This window comes from Filicampus tigris, chromosome 18 (genome assembly GCF_054856515.1).
Source record: "Filicampus tigris isolate MCC_2025a chromosome 18, RoL_Ftig_1.0, whole genome shotgun sequence".
In the NCBI taxonomy this organism is placed as follows: Eukaryota; Metazoa; Chordata; class Actinopteri; order Syngnathiformes; family Syngnathidae; genus Filicampus; species Filicampus tigris.
The window spans coordinates 13,090,001-13,108,903 of NC_141234.1; the positions used below are offsets into that span (position 1 = coordinate 13,090,001).

Below are 18,903 nucleotides of genomic sequence, written 5' to 3' on the forward strand. Positions count from 1 at the left end.
GCTTGTTGAAGTAATGTAATTGCCTTAATCATCAATGCTCCTAATTAGGATCAGATGGAAACAGAGATTGTGTTTTTTGGTCCTCTCATTTAATCAGCACTTCACCTAATCATGTCTCAGTCTCCCAGTTAACTCCCCGCTGCCAAGAAAGGAAGTCCTACAGGCTGTTCTAATCAATTAAGGCATGCTGTAAAACCCACTTCAATTGAGTGACTTTGCTGCGACCTCAGAGAAAGAACAAAAATGTGATTAAAGATGCTCTGCCAAAATTGTTGCATGCAAAAGGTAACTCCTTGAAAGACGGATAAAATAGATTCTCTCTACTTCAATTGATAATCTGGTAGGTTTCAAAATATACGATAAAGGCACAGATTCTGCAAACTAGCGTCACTCCAACAACTCATTGCTCTTTTCACTCTTTTTTTGTTTGTTTGTGTACGCAGCGGAACTCTGCCCTCCAACTCCAAAAATGTCCTTACACACTGAGCTACTGCCCTAATATCCACAAATTCTAGATTTATAACAGTAGCACTGACATTTACTTTTATTGCTTGAAAAGCCAAACTAAAAAAAATGTAAATAGATTTGTTCACATATAGGCTCCAAAGAGTTCATTTATGTTTCTGATTATTGATATAGGGTTTGTCAAAACATAGTACTCCTAAGGCAATATGCTCGAATTGCAATTCCAATGCACTGCACCAATATTAACAGCAATTTCATTGGAAAAGGTAATTTGAAAACAAAGAGTAAAGAACATTAGCTGAGTCCGGGAAATTGTTTGATAATGGATGCTTTATTTTTGATACATTTATCTTTGTGAAGGATAAGTAAAATTTTTACCAAGTCACGGTGTAGGACGGTGGTTTGTAAAGTGTGAGGCATTTCTTTCCTTGTGGCTTCAGTCAGTGGCATATATTTTTAATGTCTACGGCCAATTTAAGGATAGCATGGGTTTTAGGTAGTGATGGGAAAATGAAGCTTCAAATTTGCTTCATGAACCAGTTGTTGTATGTTGCTAATAACAGTGCTGTCTAGAAGAGTAAAAAAAATACAACATCTGGTTCATGAAGCAAATTTGAAGCTTCATTTTCCCATCAATAGTTTCAGGTTCTACTGTTCACGGAGAAAGGGGGAAATTCAAAAAACAGACTCTGGACAATCCGTTTGCTAACAAGGGCTTATATTGGCATGTTTTACCTACAATGTTCAGATGTTAAAGTAGAAAGTGATTGATAGGAATTAATTATACTGGTGTCAAACCCACTGGAAAACATTTAAAAATCCTCAGACTTTTTTTAATATCGCTTGATTGGTATAATGAACAAGTTGAGCATTTGTTAAAATTGCAGTGGACACAACTACAACAATACAGTTTAAAAAATGTGTTATGGGTTTGATAGTAGAGGAGGAAAAAATCTTTACGCACTTCAAATGTGACGTGGCAAAAAGAAGAAAAAAAAGATTGTCGATGCTGTCGTGCTCTTCTGCAGTATGCTTCGCATCTGTCCATACGCACGAAACATAAAGAAAAGAAAAATGACAAAAAAGTTTGATAAGCACATCAATGTGGCACACACAAGAACATTTACTCTGCGAAGTTTAGACAAAAAATAAGCCTCTTTTACATCTTCACTTCCTCAACAGGCCAAGCGGAATCTTGAGTTTCTGTAAATGCCTTTTGATGCTGACGCCGGCAGTCATGCTAATTGTGACGAGGAAGCAATTGATACCCAGCAGCTGCATCCTTTGGCCAGCGCGCTACTCAGCCATTCATCTCTGTCAGCCCTCCCACCTTCCGCATCCTCCCGAAAAGTGCTGGCTGCCTTGACCGTGACTGCAGGCTGCTGGGCTTTTTGTTGTACACACATGGCATTGAAGAGCACCCCCTCGGCCCCTTCTGGTCAAGCCTAGTTTGACTCCTATTCCGTACTGCGGATGCGAAGTGACACTTGACATGGCAGCTGGTTGGAGCGCAGCCACTCTGCGTCACTGCCTTGCCTGAGGGCTCGCAGCAACATCTGCCCTCACAATTGGAAATGGAGCCAAGCCAGCCGAACGTTTCCGTGCCACCGGACACTAACTCTGCTCAGCTCCGCAATCATCCTCTTTCTTTCGGCTTTATCTTGTCTTAACGCCCCTCCTTTTGGAGCCCAAAAGCAAGCCATTAGGAAGAAGCTACACTGTAATTTTCTAGCCCAGTAATGAATGGGCACCAAAAAGGTATGCTGGGAAAAATCGGCAAATTGGCCTTCTGATTACACTCTACGGCTGACATTGTAGTGGCGAAAAGACGAAGAGAAGCAGGTGTTTGATTGAGAATTAAGACGTGTTCTTTCTTTTTTTGTGTATTGATTGGCAAGCCTCAGCTGTAGCCCTTTTGCTCTTGTGAATGGGCCTCTATTATATGACACTGATACAACTCAGTGGCTCAGTTCTTCGTATCTGCGCTTCACTGATCCTCTATAGTAGCCTTGAAATGCAATGACACTCATGCTTTGCCTCAGACTCTCAACACTGGCAACACATTCCAAAGCAAAGCGCTACATTTTTATTCACTCTTTTACAGTATATGTTAACTCTACCAGGGACTAGTCTCTTCATCATGAAAACAAGTACTCTTTGTGACCTAAATAAACTACAGTGTTGATCTCTTGTAGTCTCCAAGGCACACATATTTAATTGAGATCAGGCGGTATATCAAAATGTTGGGCTTTATAAAGGCAGTAATCTAGAATTTCATTTTGAGGTGTTACCAAAATTGAAAACATCGAGAAATTTGTCACTGGTGTCACAATGTCACCATTGTCACTGTCAAGCAAAAATTTGAATGAGGTGTGTTGGAGGAGGGAGACAGCTAAAACAGGCAGGAAAGCGGCCCTCGAGGGCCGGAGCTTGACATTCCAGCTTTAAGAGATGCAGAGAAATGCAATCAAAGAACCAAATAGGCAACTTGTTGTGGATGGTTAGTAGGAGTGTGCATCCATCCAGTAAAAGATCATTCAGAATGTGTCTCGACATCTTGGGTCAAGGACGGTGCATTCAAAAGTAGAGCGACTGGAGTCGGTTTGATTCAGTTCTGTGGAATTACGATCCGATATGGTACGACTCGTTTCAAGAAAGTATGATGCAATTAGTGTGTGCGACTGACAGACCCCAAAATTTTCTTTACAATAACATGTCATATGCACCTCCAATTAGTCTAAATACAACATTCTGATTAGTATTGTGTTTGTGGAATATGAGGTAAGCAGCAAAATCCCCCAATTTTTAGCCATCTCAGGGGGCAGCTACTTTGCCACTTTCTATTGACTGAAAATGACATCACAGTTGTTCAGGGCTCAGGTAATGACCAATCAAGGCTCACCTGTTTTCTGAAGCTGAGTCATGCTTGGTCGTTCCCTGCGCCCTGAGCAACTGTGATGCAATTTTCAGTCGACAGAAAGCAGCAAAATGGCCGCCCCCTGAGGTGGACAAAAATGGGTGGATTTTACCGTTTAACTCATATTCCACAAACACGATATTAATCAGAATGCCGTGTTTAGACTAGTCGGGTTTCATAGAACATATTATTGTAAATCAAATGTTTGGGTTTACTTTCCCTGAACTGTCCGATTCAAATCAGTTTTCGTTACACCACTAATGATAAGGTATTTAGCAGAGTGAAAGCATCTTTCACTTGTCTTCCTTCTTTTCAGTTTATGATGATTCTGAATGAGGAATGTTCATATAACACCAACTCACACAGAATTCACTTTGCAATATTGAAAACTCTGACATAGGGAAACAATGGGACCCCTAATTAATTCATGAATCATATTGGTGCCCATGTTCAAACTCTTGCTATGAATTTAATTGCATACTGTCAATTAATGCTGGAGCATCAGCCCCTGAAATGTAGCCTATATTTTCCTTCATTGCAGCCACAATGGAAGTAAGCCAACCCCTTGTGATTCATCCCCCCTTGTTCAGGCTCGACATGTCATGCTGGGCCTGTGAAGGCTATCTGGACCATTCAGCGCAGGATCCCATCAGCCAGGCTGGCTGAGTTATGGCCAAAATACAAGAGCACTCCAGTGTTGTAGCAATAAGCCTGTGTGGGGATTTATTAAAGTCCCCTCCTGTCTTTTCTTCTCTGCTCCTCTCGCCATCCTCTCTGTTCTGTGACAAAAAGGATCCTATCCATCCCCAACCTCGGGACACACACGGCAATAGCGCAAACTTCACTCACCTTGACTTGCCTGTGCTCGCAAGGTGGGCAGATGAATGGGAGACAAAAGCATACGCCGGCTTGAACACATACAGGGCCGACACATCGGTCCTCCGTACAGGTGCTGTTCTTGCACGATGCACTTTAAGTGACGGACCAAAAATAGTGGAGGCTAATCCAACAAAGATGTGCTGGTGTCTTTCACTTAGGAAAAGGACACTTACTAGTGGACAATCCTGTTGCATCACTGCGCCATAAATAAAAGTAAAGACATTTTATCGTTCACACCAGCATTATTATTATTATTGGTGACGTTGTTTCAATAATCCTCCATTGAGTACTCTTCACGAGCATTGCATTTCTTTTTTATTTTAACCCACGTTACAGTATATGTTTACTTTATGTTAGGTATTGATGGCCTGTCTTTAAAACGCAGAGATAGTCCTAGTAATCTGTCCCTTAAAGTAGGAAGTCAACCCAAACATATTTTTTTCAAGAATTTGTTCCTTGCAGGCCCACTAGTTCAAACACGGCATTCTGATTGATTTTGCGTTTGTGGAATATAAATTCAGCAGCAAAATGCACTGGTTTTTAGCCATCTCTGGGGGCGGCCATTTTGTCTTCTGTCGACTGAAAATGACATCACAACTGCTCACAACGACCAATCGCGGCTGACCTGTTTTCTGAATCTGAGGCGTGATTGGTCATTGTGAGCAGTTGTGATGTCATTTTCAGTCGACAGAAGACAAAATGGCCGCCCCCGGAGATGGCTAAAAACCAGTGGATTAACACTTCCACAAACACAATATTTATCAGAATGCCCCGTTTCAACTAGTTGGCTTGCATAGAACATATTCTTGAAAAAAAAAATTGCATTGACTTCCCCTTTAAAGTCAGGTAACAATGGATTGAGTAGGTAAGCAATCATCCAAAGCGGACATTGCGAATAAGTACACTTGGGTGTGATTGAATAATTTAACAAAACATTTTGTGGCGTGCTGTAAAATAGGTATGCAAAAATATATCACTGTAACCAATGATGAGGAAACTGTCTAACACAATACCGTGCTGTCATTTATTGTCATCGTATATAGTCCAGTGTGATGAAAAAGAATTGCAATCATCCACCGAAGGAATCATCCCCAGAAATAATACAATTAATGCCAAGACATGAATAGAAAATAGTGTATGCATGAATGTGCTCACTCACAGTGAATTTCTACATTCAAATAATATTGAACATGCTATTTGAAAGGTCCACCTTTACAAGTACATATACTGTTAATTGAAAGAATGCAAGACTGTTCCTTCAATTTAAAAAAAAATGGCACTGTGGTGTTATGTCTGTTATGAATGTGGATTGACACTTCATGTAGTTCGCTGATTCCATCCATCCATTCATTATCCATACCGCTTATCCTCACAAGGGTCGCGGGCGTGCTGGAGCCTTCGGGCAGTAGGCGGGGGACACCCTGAATTGGTTGCCAACCAATCGCAGGGCACACAGAGACAAACAATCACACACACTCATAACCACACCTTGGTGCAATATAGAGTGTCCAATCAACTATATATATATATATATATATATATATATATATATATATATATATATATATATATATATATATATATATATGAGCCATTCTACCCAATTGGTTGAAATTGCTGTCCCACATTGAAAATCAAAGATGAAGTGTTCAGACCTTGCATCCATCCATCCATCCATTATCGATACCGCTTCTCCTCACAAGGTTCACGGGGCGTGCTGGAGCCTATCCCAGCAGTCTTCGGGCAGTAAGCGGGGGACACCCTGAATTGGTTGCCAGCCAATCGCAGGGCACACAAAGACAAACATCCGCACTCATAATCACACCTAGGGGCAATTTAGAAAGTCCAATCAACTTACCATGCATGTTTTTGGAATGTGGGAGGAAACCGGAGTACCCGGAGAAAACCCACGCAGGCATGGGGAGAACATGCAAACTCCACACAGGGAGGCCGGAGCCATGATCGAACCCACGACCTCTGAACTGTGAGGCGGACGTGCTAACCAGTCGACCACCGTGCCGCCCTAGTTCGCTGATTGACAATCCAATTAGAGAACATCTCTTCTTTAACAACATTGATTGAAGATGCCACAGTAGAACATAATGAACAGGTTGCAGAAATTGTTTGTTGATAAAGAAAATGTATTTGATCATATATTAATCACAGTAATATGGTTTGTTATTTGTATTTTGCCCACAAGATGTCTATATTATCAGTTTAGTATTCCTCTTTGTCACAGGGATATTGTTGCTCTGCTCAATTATGCTACTCATTAATTGCATTAGCTGAGAACTTAAATGTATAAACTATTACTGTATTTGCATGTGTTGTTGTCCGAGCAAATATTATGACCTGATATAGATTGCATTGGCTTCCATTAGCAAGCATCCATGAGGATCAAGTATGAAGAACTCCTCCAGCTGCAATCACTCAAAAATGACTTATTTTTCATCGTAGTGGTAGCGCCACTTACTGGCTAAAGGAAGTATGTTTTATTCTTTGAAGTTTTTCTCCTAGCAGGTTAACCAGGTCTATGTCATATTTGCTCGGAAGAGCGCTTAGGCCTTCATGATGGCAAAACACAAAGTTTGTGAATTTTCGCAAAAAGCTTTTGCCGTGGCAATGCACAGTTTGCCAAAAAAAGTGATTATTTTTGCGGGTCTAAATGTGCACGAAAACTCATGAAGGTTTTGCACACACATCAGGCCATCAATATTTGATTTGTTTATTGTGTAATTTCTAAGAAATAAATCATTTCACATACATAATAATTCAAAATCTTCAAATAACAACAAAATGCTTCAGTTATACTGCATAGGCTTCTGTCTTGGTTCGCATGTCCTCAAGATTTTTTTTCCGGAAAAGTGATCTCTTATTGGGAGTTTAAAATAATGTTTAAAGAAACCAATGTTATGTGTTTGATTTTGACCAATCTTTAAACCAATGTTATGTGTTTGATTTTGACCAATCTTTAAACCAATGTTATGTGTTTGATTTTGACCAATCTATTTGCATTTGATTTGTCATTGCCTGCCATGATAGACCCCCCACCCCCCCGCCTGCCCATCCCCACTCGACCCCCACCCCCCTTGAGTGAGAACCTCTCTGATTGTGTTGAAGGGGGCACGATATAAAGCGCAAAGCTCCCTTGCGTCGCCTCCACAACGGAGCCTTCACATCACCGGCAGCCAGACAATCAGAAGCTCAACCTGCACCCAACTATGACTACCGCGCTCTCTTTCCCACCTGGATTAACGCTCAAGTAACTGTTTATAGCGCCACCCCTCAATCTTTAAACCCAGCGCCCAGCTGCTCCGTATTGCATCCGTCCTCGCTTCTTCCATCCCTTCAACCACAGCCTGCGGTCATGGGTTGCGCCGTGTTCTTTTTACCCCGGCTACTTAAGGACTTGAGCGTGCAGTGAGGTTAGACACCGGGTGGATTTATGGTGCGTAGAGTTGCACATAGTATCCGAAGGAAATTTGTGGAAGTTTGAGCTGCTGGAGGATGCAGTGGACGTGTTGGTGCGCCGTGTTCCTCCTCACGCCTGGACTTTACCTGGTGAGTTGGACACTTGCACGCTCCGTCTTTTCAAAACTTTTGCACTTTACATTATTCTAAAAGTATAATTAAATATAAGATTGGGGCAGAGGGACTTTTCTTGTTGTTAAAGTCATCGTCACTCGTGATCAAGTCCAACGTATGCTTCCTGAAAAATAACATTTACCTTTTTTTGAATCTGTATTAATTGGATCTTTTTACTTTCACTTTTTTTTTAATCGTTATTATGTAGTTTCATTCGATACTATGTTTTTATTTATTTGCTTTTTGAGACTGCGTGGATACAATGCAGCTCCTAATTGTATAGTATACATTTATATTCAGTGAAAAGTGAAAGTGTAATAAAATATCTCGTTTTTTTTTCCAAGAGCCGAAACTTTTTTTGTGGGAACAATATACTCTGGTCATAACCTCCCGACAGAACCGATGTCAGGCCGTCTCACGGGGGCGCCATACCAAACCAAATGTCGATGCTGTTTCCCTTTCGCATTAATGGACAGAGGACACTCGAGAGCAAATTAGACTGGAATCCCACTGGTCATCTTTTACCGCTGTTGGTATTCTTTTTTTTTTTTTCCTCCATAAAATATGACAGAAACCCCAGTTAATCATTATAATCCTATATGGTGGAGTTCAAATCTCCTGGTTGAAAATGGAATCATTACAGAGGACAGTCACGGCAATACAATACATACCATATTTATAATCAATCATTAAATTTCAAAGTGTAATGCTGTTTACTTGCTGTGAATTGGTTGTCTTGAGGAATCACTCATGAAGAAAACAGTCTACATCTGTTTTTGTGCATTATTACATTGAAAAAAATGGTTTTTGGTCATGAATGCAAATATGTATTCTGGACTCACACATTTACATTTTTTTCAACACCCCTAATTTTAAACGGCCTTTTAAAAAAAAATATATAATCAATTAATACATATACAGTTTAAATCCAACCCAAATCTACTACTTAATATACATCCCCTACATGCACGTGTAATTTCTACATTAAACTCCACATCTATCTATATTTATTATTATAAGTGACTACAATGTCCTAAGGTGATTTCTTGGTCTCCAGGGTTCCAAAGCATATTGCCTGTCACACATTATTATATTGCCTGTCTTTTTCCAAAAGCATCATTTTAGAGAAAAACACGAGTTTAGATTTGTTTCTGAGGTTCACATGTCATTCCAAGCACTCCAAACAAGACTAAGAAAAAAAATCCCCCGCCCCACCCCCAAAAATCCCCAACAACCCAATTCACCCTGAAATACTGTACAGTGAGTGCAGTTAAAGAAACGTACACTCATGCTTATACACACACCCACACACCCACACACACCCACACACACGCCCAGACGGCTCCCCGTATGGAGTAAACGGAGCCTATTGTGCTGCACGGGAACAGCTCCTGCCTTATCCGCAGCAGCGAGGATTAAACCTGAACTTTGATGGTTTTAATTCATGTTAAAGACACTTGACTCTCCTTAAGCCTCTTGTCTGAGATCCGTACCTTGACCTCGATAACAGCTCAAGCCCAAGTAGACAGCCGGAGCAGTCTAGAAAACAGAATGGGTCACTCACCTATGGGCTCACTATTAAATTAAGACGGCTCATTATTCCTGGACAGCGAAATCCTGTCTGAATTACCACACAAACTAAGAACAGTTCCGATATCATACATTATTATTTCTATTTTCTATTCTTTGTCATAATTTCCAATATGAATTGTACCTGCAGTCTTTCAAATTCCAGTGTTAATCTTTTTCCTTGCATAGTTGAGGAAAGCAATGCCATTAAAGAGTTGAAAGTATTTTAATGTATTAATAAGAAAGCCACTATTCATTTTTGACAAATCTTTGAATTCTTGTCTTTTACTATTTAAAATATAGCCCCTACGATTATGTATCATTTTCTGCATAACAATATTTTTCCATCATCTCATGATTGTCACATCTTCCTGTAAGAATCAAAAATATAATCGACGTAAAGATTTAAACATTTGCTGCCATGATCACTTACCACCTGTCATCTGAAACGAATAAATTCAAGCACGAAGGGGTCTTTGTTTGCCAGCACCCACTGTCCCACTGTCATTGGGCCCGGGGGCACCAACGGTGGAAGCCACATTAAATTGTTATTATCAAACAGTGCAAATATGGCCTGCAGATCCAAGCAGCCACCACATTAGCAGAGTGGGGGCTCTCACACACTGTACTTCTAAAGCACACTTCACATGGCGTATACAACCACCTCTTTCCACCTCTTTTCACATCAAACAACACAAAGGGTATTGTGCATTGTTCATGCTATTTACTCTTTTACTAGCGAAACAAAAATATAACAATTTAACAATAGTCATTGGCTCAGATGTCCTCATGGTGTCTTCACATACACACGCAGTCAAGCATATGCACAACACAAAGATATCCTGCAAAGAGAGATTATTATTATTATTATTATTAATAATAATAATATACGATTTTCCACCTGCATCAAGGTGCTAATTAGCTGTTTGGGAAGCGTTAATGTGTTACTCTACACTAAAAATGAGCTCTCTTTCAATGAACTTGAAAAAAATATATTTGAATTATTATTAAGAATTTCCACATAATTAAATGGTTTCCTTTAACCATGAAGCAATTGTATTAGTTTATCTTAATGTGCTTGGGTTTGGTCAATCTCATTTATCATGGTTAATTTAACTGAATTACTAGGATTAGGTCCAACTTAATTTTCTTGGGTTTAATAAACTTAATTTATTCAGGGTGCTGCAGTCTATTTATAGAGGTTTGGTCTATTAAAACGAACCCAGGTAAAATTCACACCTACAGAGTATACACAGAGAAAACCCAAACTAGCACAAGGAGAAATTCTAACTCCACACACGAAGGCCACATCCGGGATTTGTACCCACAACCTCAGACCTGTGAGGCAGATGTGTTAATCAGTCATGCACTGTGCCACAAGTAACATTGTCACAGCAAACAGCACATTTGTCAAGTTGTCCACCACTGCTATACACGCGATGTCACGAGGCAATCGCGTTATTTATTTATCTGTTAGAAATGTGAAGACAGCCAAGTTTCATGCAAATTCGACTTGATTAATGTTCCGTTTCAAACATGGAATTATTGATTACCGATTATATGTTATTTTTAACAAAACGAAAAAGGCAGGCAATATACTTTTTTTTTGCGTATCCTAGGCCTTATTCAAGCCTGACTGCTCGAGTGATCCAAGTGCAAAAGGACTGAGAATTTAGACTCAGAAAAAAAGAAAATCTTTCATTCCTTCAGCAGCCACTGCAGTTTCATTGTCCACAGCTCAGTCAAGTTACCCTACTCTGTTACATGCTACCTCTCCATGCCTCCGCCGCCTATTGACTCAGTGACCGGCTTAAAATGGAGATCCTCAGGTGCACCTGAGTTCAAGGTGATTGTGTATGAGGATATTCCGGAGCGTTCAGATGAGATCAGTGAAGTTCAAAATGCTTCGGTGCTCTTCAGTGAGGGTCGTTATTGCTTTCATAGAATTCAAGTTGATCTGGGGTTTCTTAAAGTAATTCCAAATATCACTAAGCAACACCAGATACAATGAAATGAAGACGACATCTGTTTCATTAGTGTTTCTGTGACACTCTTGGGTTAGTTTAATCATTTAAAATCTATTCGGGGAAGCTGGATCGTAACGTGAAACTATTTCTCCCATGTGAAATAATGGACTCGTCAATATTAAGACAATAAAACACGGAGTGTTAATGATGCATGATAAAGGTATAAATCAAATTCAATTAGCACTTCCCGATTAACCTAACACAGTTGCATGCCATGCAATCGTGTAAAGAGGATAATCAGAATACAACCTAAAAGCAAAAAACACTCAGTCTTGATTTCGATAACAATTAACAACGTGCAAGGTGAGGGTTGAGAATTACAGAACATTTGCTTGCTTTATTGAAGTACTTAGTGTGTACCTTTAGTGAGGCACTGAACTCCCATGACATACGCTGCACAATATGTTGCCATCTTGTGTCTCACGACAAGGTACGAGAGACTATTATCTACTCTGTGTCCAATATCACGATGAATAAGAAATTACAAGATTGATTATTTTATTCAAAAGTATTAAAATCGCAACAATACACATTTTTGAATTGTATGTAGCCTACAGTATTATTGACTGAGGAATTAAATAAAGCAAAAATAACACTAACCGGTAATGAAAAACAAAAACCCCCTTGACGGAAGTAATAATGCATGAATCATAATGACAAAATAATCAGCGAGCGTGTTCCAATTTTACACAAATCACATTATCTGACAAATGCGTTATTGCGCTCCCCTGAGCTAACTCAACTGCTGTGCCACCAAACATGCATTTATTTATTCATATTTAAAGTTTGCGTATGGTAACTCAAAAAGAATACGCTTTTAAACTGCTTCTCTTTATCTATGCAAAATCTGTGCTCATCATTCGGAATTGACACATCAAGGTGACTCGAGCTTGTTGTAGCGCTTTACACCACGTGAACCGTAACCTCTGTGATCTGGTGTGTGAGTCCGGGGCCGTCTGATCTGAGAGCTGCCTCCCCAGGGGCATTCGCATCCACCCGCAAACAGCCAAAAACAACATTTGACCTTGCTGGCTGGCTATTAAGTCAATGATAATAGTAGCCTACCTACTGTGGAAAAGGGAATCGGTACTCTAAGATGCCTTTTTTTTCCCTCTTCTTCTTCATGCGTCATTGTGAGTATAATATTTCACATCCAGATTGGGGGTGCAAATGAGAAAAATCTGGCTGGGGTTTGGATCTCTAAGGGTTGAAATTGAGAGGAATCTCCTTGCAAATATAAGTTAACATAACTGTCTGCATGGGTGTTTTGTGGGGACATGTGCGGAAGCAGCCGGCATCTATGATTAATGACGCTGGCCTCTATTCTCTCATCCGTTTGCTGGTCCATATTTTCAATTGTGTTCACAGTTCAGAGGTCAGAGATGGAGCTTGTCGTTTAAGCGCCCTGTTTTAAAAAAAAAAAAAAATCTCAGCCAACCTATGACCCAGGTAGAGGCTCCAGAAATGCAAGCCCGCTCACTGCAGTTCTTTTATGGCAAAAGCGTATGGCACCTTGATAACAGCACTTTGAAGCAGTCCAGAGAGAGAAGTGTCTCTGAAGGCGGGAAACCATTAGATAACCTTATCCCACCTTCTTTACATGCCCAGGTACTCAAGTGGCTCTGGAGTCTGCCTTATTCTTGCTTCTCAGAAAGCTGAAGTGATGCAGCACTCTTTTCCAGCACTTACATTGATGTCCACATTCAAATGAAAAGAAACTCGCTATCCTTGCATGAGAAACGGACCGTAGGACTCATTTTCAGCTACCCTACTTTAGTTCCCAACTTTTTGATTAAGCTAATTTTACATTTATTAGTGTAGCAATCTAAAATAGCTTACCATTCCCTCCAATGATATTCACTAGGGCTGCGCGATATTGGAAAAACATGCGATATAGTTGTTGAGCTTCGTGGTATCGATATTATTGCGATATTCATTTAATGTTCCTAAAGAAATGACATTGTTTATTAACTAATGAAAGAAATATTTTTGTTCATGCAGCAAAATAAGCGAGCTCACTGTATTCCTAGCTAATTGTAATTACGCTAGATAATGCTCACCGTTTGTAAGTTTTCTTCTGACTGGTCAAATTCAGATAAAAGCACACAATTCCATAAGAAAATGACTATGTCTTTGCAATATGCATATTGCATAGGCCATTATCACAAAATTGATATTTTTTCAATATATTGTTCAGCCCTAATATTCACATTGTATTTGATCCAAAATTAAAATTAGCATTGAAAGTGGTTAGAAGATCATGATTAGTGTTTATTTGAACAAGTATGAGCACATAAGTAGTTGACAATTAGGCAAGTGTACATAATGTGGGATAAGACAGTAAGCCACTTTATACTTCACAAGGCAGATTTACACCAGCAACATTTAGGCAGCTAACATGTGACTTTCTGTTAGCACTCTTATTTGGAACCTATTCACATCCAGCACACAGCTTTTTGGATTGATGCTAATTTTGCGGTACAGAAATCTTCCACAAAATGCTTTGTTGCCATTACCAGTTACACAGAGTGCAATATATTTACAGTGGTGTTGTTTCCAGTGGTGTATCAATAAATAATTGCGATTTAGTGAAACCCTTAGTAACAAAATTAGTGCAGTCTGTGCTATTTATGATGACTGTAGAATGAGTGCATGTAGATTTAAATGTCACCAATGCACTGTATTTGTTGATTCTGAAACAGGCTGGAGAATGTGAATGTGCGGGGTTGGAATAGCGTCTCTGAGCAGTGTATTTAGCAGATTAACCCACTGGGAAATTGCCAGAATGTCCAGATTACCAATCTGGGCCTGGAAACAGACATTAAGTGTAATGCTATTATTATTATTATCCATCAAAAGAGTTTTCTTTGAATTGTGTGAATGCTGAAAAGTATCACATTAATGCTGTGCCAAAATTATATTTATTTATAACTGCTGCTTCATTCAATAACCTTCAATGGGATCATTTGGATCAGGTGAGCTTTCTACTTCCAGTTCCAAAATGTTCAGATCAGGAAAGGAACAGCAAGATTTCATTCATAATGGGTGCGTTTGCAAGTTCTCCCTGTGCTCATGAGTTTTTCTCTTACACCCCAAAACGTGTGGTTGTTTTTTTAAATATAGAATCTAAATACAGTATCCTCCTGCAATTCAGTGGAGACCAGTTCAAGGTGTAACCTGTCTCTTGCTTGAAATCAGCAGGGATAGGCTACAGTTACCCGTAACCCTGAAGAAGTATACAAAATGGATGTCTCTCAAATTTGACCTTTTCCACAAAGTCAAAATTGATTGTGAGCAGGGGCGGAGACAGAACGTAGCTAATGGGTCGGCCTGGAAAAATCAGGGTGGGCCTGAATATTTCTCTCACTGAGCACAATCCTCCTGTCCCGACACATCACATATTCCAATAAAATGACAAACTGTATAATATGAAGTTCAGAACTTCCTTAGACAACCACAATTATGCCATTTTTAATATTCAATAAAATAAAAAACACAACGAAACACTAATTTAAAAATAATTCAATAATACATTTACTAACCATTTTAAAGTATTTATTTTTCCATGAATCCCACTGGGTGGGCAGTCTGTCAATCAGTTGTGGGACTGTGCACACCCAGGCCCAGCCGTGACTCCGCCCCTGATTGTGAGGGTTGCCCAATCTAGTAATTTCAAGACGCAGGTTATAATTACAAATGATTAGATACTGCTTATGTTTACCGATAATATTTGTTTAATCTCCATTCACAGATAAAGAGATTCCAGGAATCCTGTGTGGCTTTAGAGTTACATATCATCTTGTTTGGAAATAATTCCAGACATAGTCAAATTATGAGACAATGTAACATTTATTCATTTTGATGCCTGTCAGGACATGAGCGAAACACTCGACGCAATAATTGAGCATTATATTGGGGAACAGAAATTTAAATAATCTATTTTAAAGTCAGAAAGGATGACTGCTCATCCACTGAATGATTTGTATGCTTTTCCTGACCAAGTCGCATACATGACATGGAACAGCCCTTCTGTTTCATTGCTTGGTCCGTATTTGGCCATTAGCTGTGGAGAGACACACGAAACGCAGCATGAGTTCTGGCACTGACTGAGTTCGGCAATCCAGGAAGTGGATTTGCAAAAGCACAGTGATGGATCACCCTGCTTTCTAACCTGATGACTGGCTCGGCTGACCAGTGAAACAGAGCAGGCTGAGATATTGCACTCCTGAGGGGAGGATACGGAAGGCATCGGGAAAGGAGGAGGAAAAGTTTCCCTCCACTGCTTTGGCCGCATCGCTTCTTCCATCGGAATGGTGTCTACCGCTCACCCCGACAGTCAGCATACCCACTGGTGGGAATTCCGGCCATGTGCGTGATTGTCCCCTTTTGATCTTCCCTGACTGTTATGTTACAGTGACTGACCATGCAACTCATGTCATGACACTGCAGAGACATATATGGAGGACTTTAAGAAAACTGTAAAGAAAATATAAATGGAGGGGAACTCAACCCAAACATGTTTTTTTCAAGAATATGTTCTATGCAGGCCTGCTAGTTCAAACAAGGAAATTGGATTCATATGAAATATGAGTTAAGCAGCAAAATCAACCTGTTTTTAGCCATCTCAGGGGGTGGCCATTTTGCCACTTTGTGACTGAAAATGACATCACAGTTGCACAGGGCTCAGGTAACGACCAATCAAGGCTCAACTGTTTTCTGAAGCTGAGCTATGATTGGTCGTTATCTGAGTCGTGAGGGTGTGTGTCATTTTCAGTCGACAGAAGTGATAAAATATCATATTGCCTTTTTTAAACTAGCGGACCTGCATAGAATATATTCTTAAAAAATATGTTTGGGTTGATTTCCGCTTTAAAGGGTAATCCAAAACTAAGTTTAGTGTCGTTCAGTTCAGTGCGTATGATGTACTTCAATGTGTTGGCTGACAAATAAATTACTTACCTGGCTTTAGACGATGCCTCACTCAGAAAAACTAATCATTGCCTAGTTTATTTTGATGCATTTAAATTGGATTTACTTTTCAATTAAAACATATATAATATAGTATTGTATAGTAATATAGTTGAAATATGGCAACAAAAATATTGCAGTGCATCTATGCTCCACCATCTGTTTTGTGAACGGCATTTGAATTGAGTAGGAGAAGAAGGAATTTCACAGCATGCCTTTCCGCATTTGTAAATAGTTACAGCTGTAGTTTCTACAGCTTTGATTATAGCTCATTGCATGTTTTATCATTAATGTTAGTTCCTGTTTGTGTTCTGTGTTTGTGTAATAGTAGTGTGCGTTTCACTTACTTGTGCATAATTTCATGACACCGTAAGTAAAGTATTATGCGATTTTGGCTCCCCTAATCATTAAATGGAAAGTCAAAACAAGCATTTTCTTTACAATATTATGTTCTATGTAGCCTCACTAGTTTATTAAACAGCGGAATGTGAGTTAAACATCAAAATCGACTCGTTTTTATCTATCTTGTGGCGGCCATTTTACCACTTTCTGTCGACTGAAAATGACATCACAGTTGCTCAGATGACAACCAATCAATGCTCAGCTTCAGCAAACAGGCGAGCCGTGATTGGCCGTTACCTGAGCCCTGAGCATTTGTGATGTAATTTTCAGTCGAAAGAAAGTGACAAAATGGCCGCCCCCTTCGATGGATAAAAATGGGTGGATTTTGCTGCTTAACTCATATTCCACTAGCGCAATATCAGAATGTCGTGTTCAGACTCGTGGAAGCACCTTGAACATATTGTCAAGAACAATTTGAGTTCACGTCCAATTTAACACCTTAAAAATATATGTTTGGGTTGGGGATATTATTGGCTACTGTTGCCTCATGTAATAAATTTCTCTTTTAAATATGCCAAAATGTCCCTGACAACATCTTGACCCACTAATCTTTGCTGTAATAGGATGAATGTGTGTAATATCATTGGTGAATGATGGAAAAAAAAAATCAAAGTATTCTGCTTAAGAATTTGAAATGCAATGGCCTTTATGATCTGAAATAAATCAAATGTATGCATGCCATTTAAATAGCATAAAGTTCATGAGTCGGCTATGTCATATCCATTTGAGTATTTTAATATTGAGTACATATACCCGTTCTGAAGTAATTTAAACACATTGGATTTATTAATGGTGAATACATAAATCTGCGATTGCTTATTCAAAAACACATCAGGATTATTAGTTGTATTACATACGTAACTACCTATCTTAATAATTTCACTTACATTTGACTGGCAACCAAACAGCAGATAAAGTTCATTTGCCTGTATATATGAGACATTTTTAAGTACCGGTAGTCACTTTTCTTCCCCCGGTAAACTTCCCAAGCTCCTCAAGCGATGATGTTGAAGTATCCTTGAACAGACGTTGAGCACCTAATTGCTCCTGATGATCATTGTGCATATAGAAGCTTCTTACATCACACCATGAATAAATGAAACATGAATTTAAAGCAAGTTGTCGAAAATTGAGATTGAAATTAAGCATCTTTCTTATTTCTCCAAATCTTTCTGAGATCACTGCAATTTCTTGGAAAAACGTCAGTGTCATAAGACTTGTGGAGAAGGACCCAAAAGCAGGAGTCAAACACGAAGTTCAATAAAGTATTTAATTTAAAGAAAACAAAAAGGCAAACAAGGTACTGGGAAAATATCAAAACAACAAGGACCAAAACAAACTAAATAAACACTAGGACTGGACTGGACTGGACTGGACTGGACTGGACTGGACTGGACTGGACTGGACTGGACTGGACTTGACTTGGACATCTGACCAACCAACAAGGACTGAAAGAAAGCCGGGAACTAAATACAGACAAGTTGACGATACAATGAGGAACACCTGGCCAAGACACAGAGGGTAGGACAGAGCTGGTTGGCTAACACAATGACAAGCACAGATGGACTCAATAACTTAACGAGAGACAGACAAAGGAACGCAAGGAAAAAAAATGAAACTAAAGTCAAAAACCAAACTCAAAAGACAGACTGTGACAGTCAGACTCCAAAGATTACTTACACACTTTTTTTTCTTCTTTTTTACGTTTTAAGGGCATGCATGTATTTCTTCATGCTGCAGAAGTAAGAAAAAAAGTGTCAGTCGCCATGTTTTAGAAGTACTGGAAAGCGTTGGTATAAATACACTCAAATGCAAATTCATTTTATTAGTGTTGAGCAAACTATTTGGCTTTCTTTTTTTTTTTTTTAGCTTCTAACCACATCCTGTTTGGTTCATTATGCAAGCACCTCTCTCTATTTGTATTTACTACAGTGCCTTAAAAAGGTATGCTATGACATTTTAAACAATCACAACAACAAACATATTGTTAAATAATAAACTAGACTTTATTGTTGAAGTCAGATTTATTTATATATATATATATATATATATATATATATATATATATATATATATATATATATATATATA

The 18,903-nt window shown here is 39.2% G+C and overlaps 1 protein-coding gene across 1 annotated transcript in view; it reads left to right on the plus strand.

Moving 5' to 3' along the window:
• The first annotated feature begins 7,402 nt into the window (after positions 1-7,402).
• The window catches only part of nxph1 (neurexophilin 1), a 38,417-nt gene continuing 26,916 nt past the window's right edge, over positions 7,403-18,903 (plus strand). Inside the window, exon 1 of the mRNA XM_086015455.1 lies at positions 7,403-7,822. Within this exon, the coding sequence (XP_085871581.1) occupies positions 7,769-7,822 (54 nt within the window). The 5' untranslated portion in view covers positions 7,403-7,768. The remainder of the gene's footprint in view (positions 7,823-18,903) is intronic.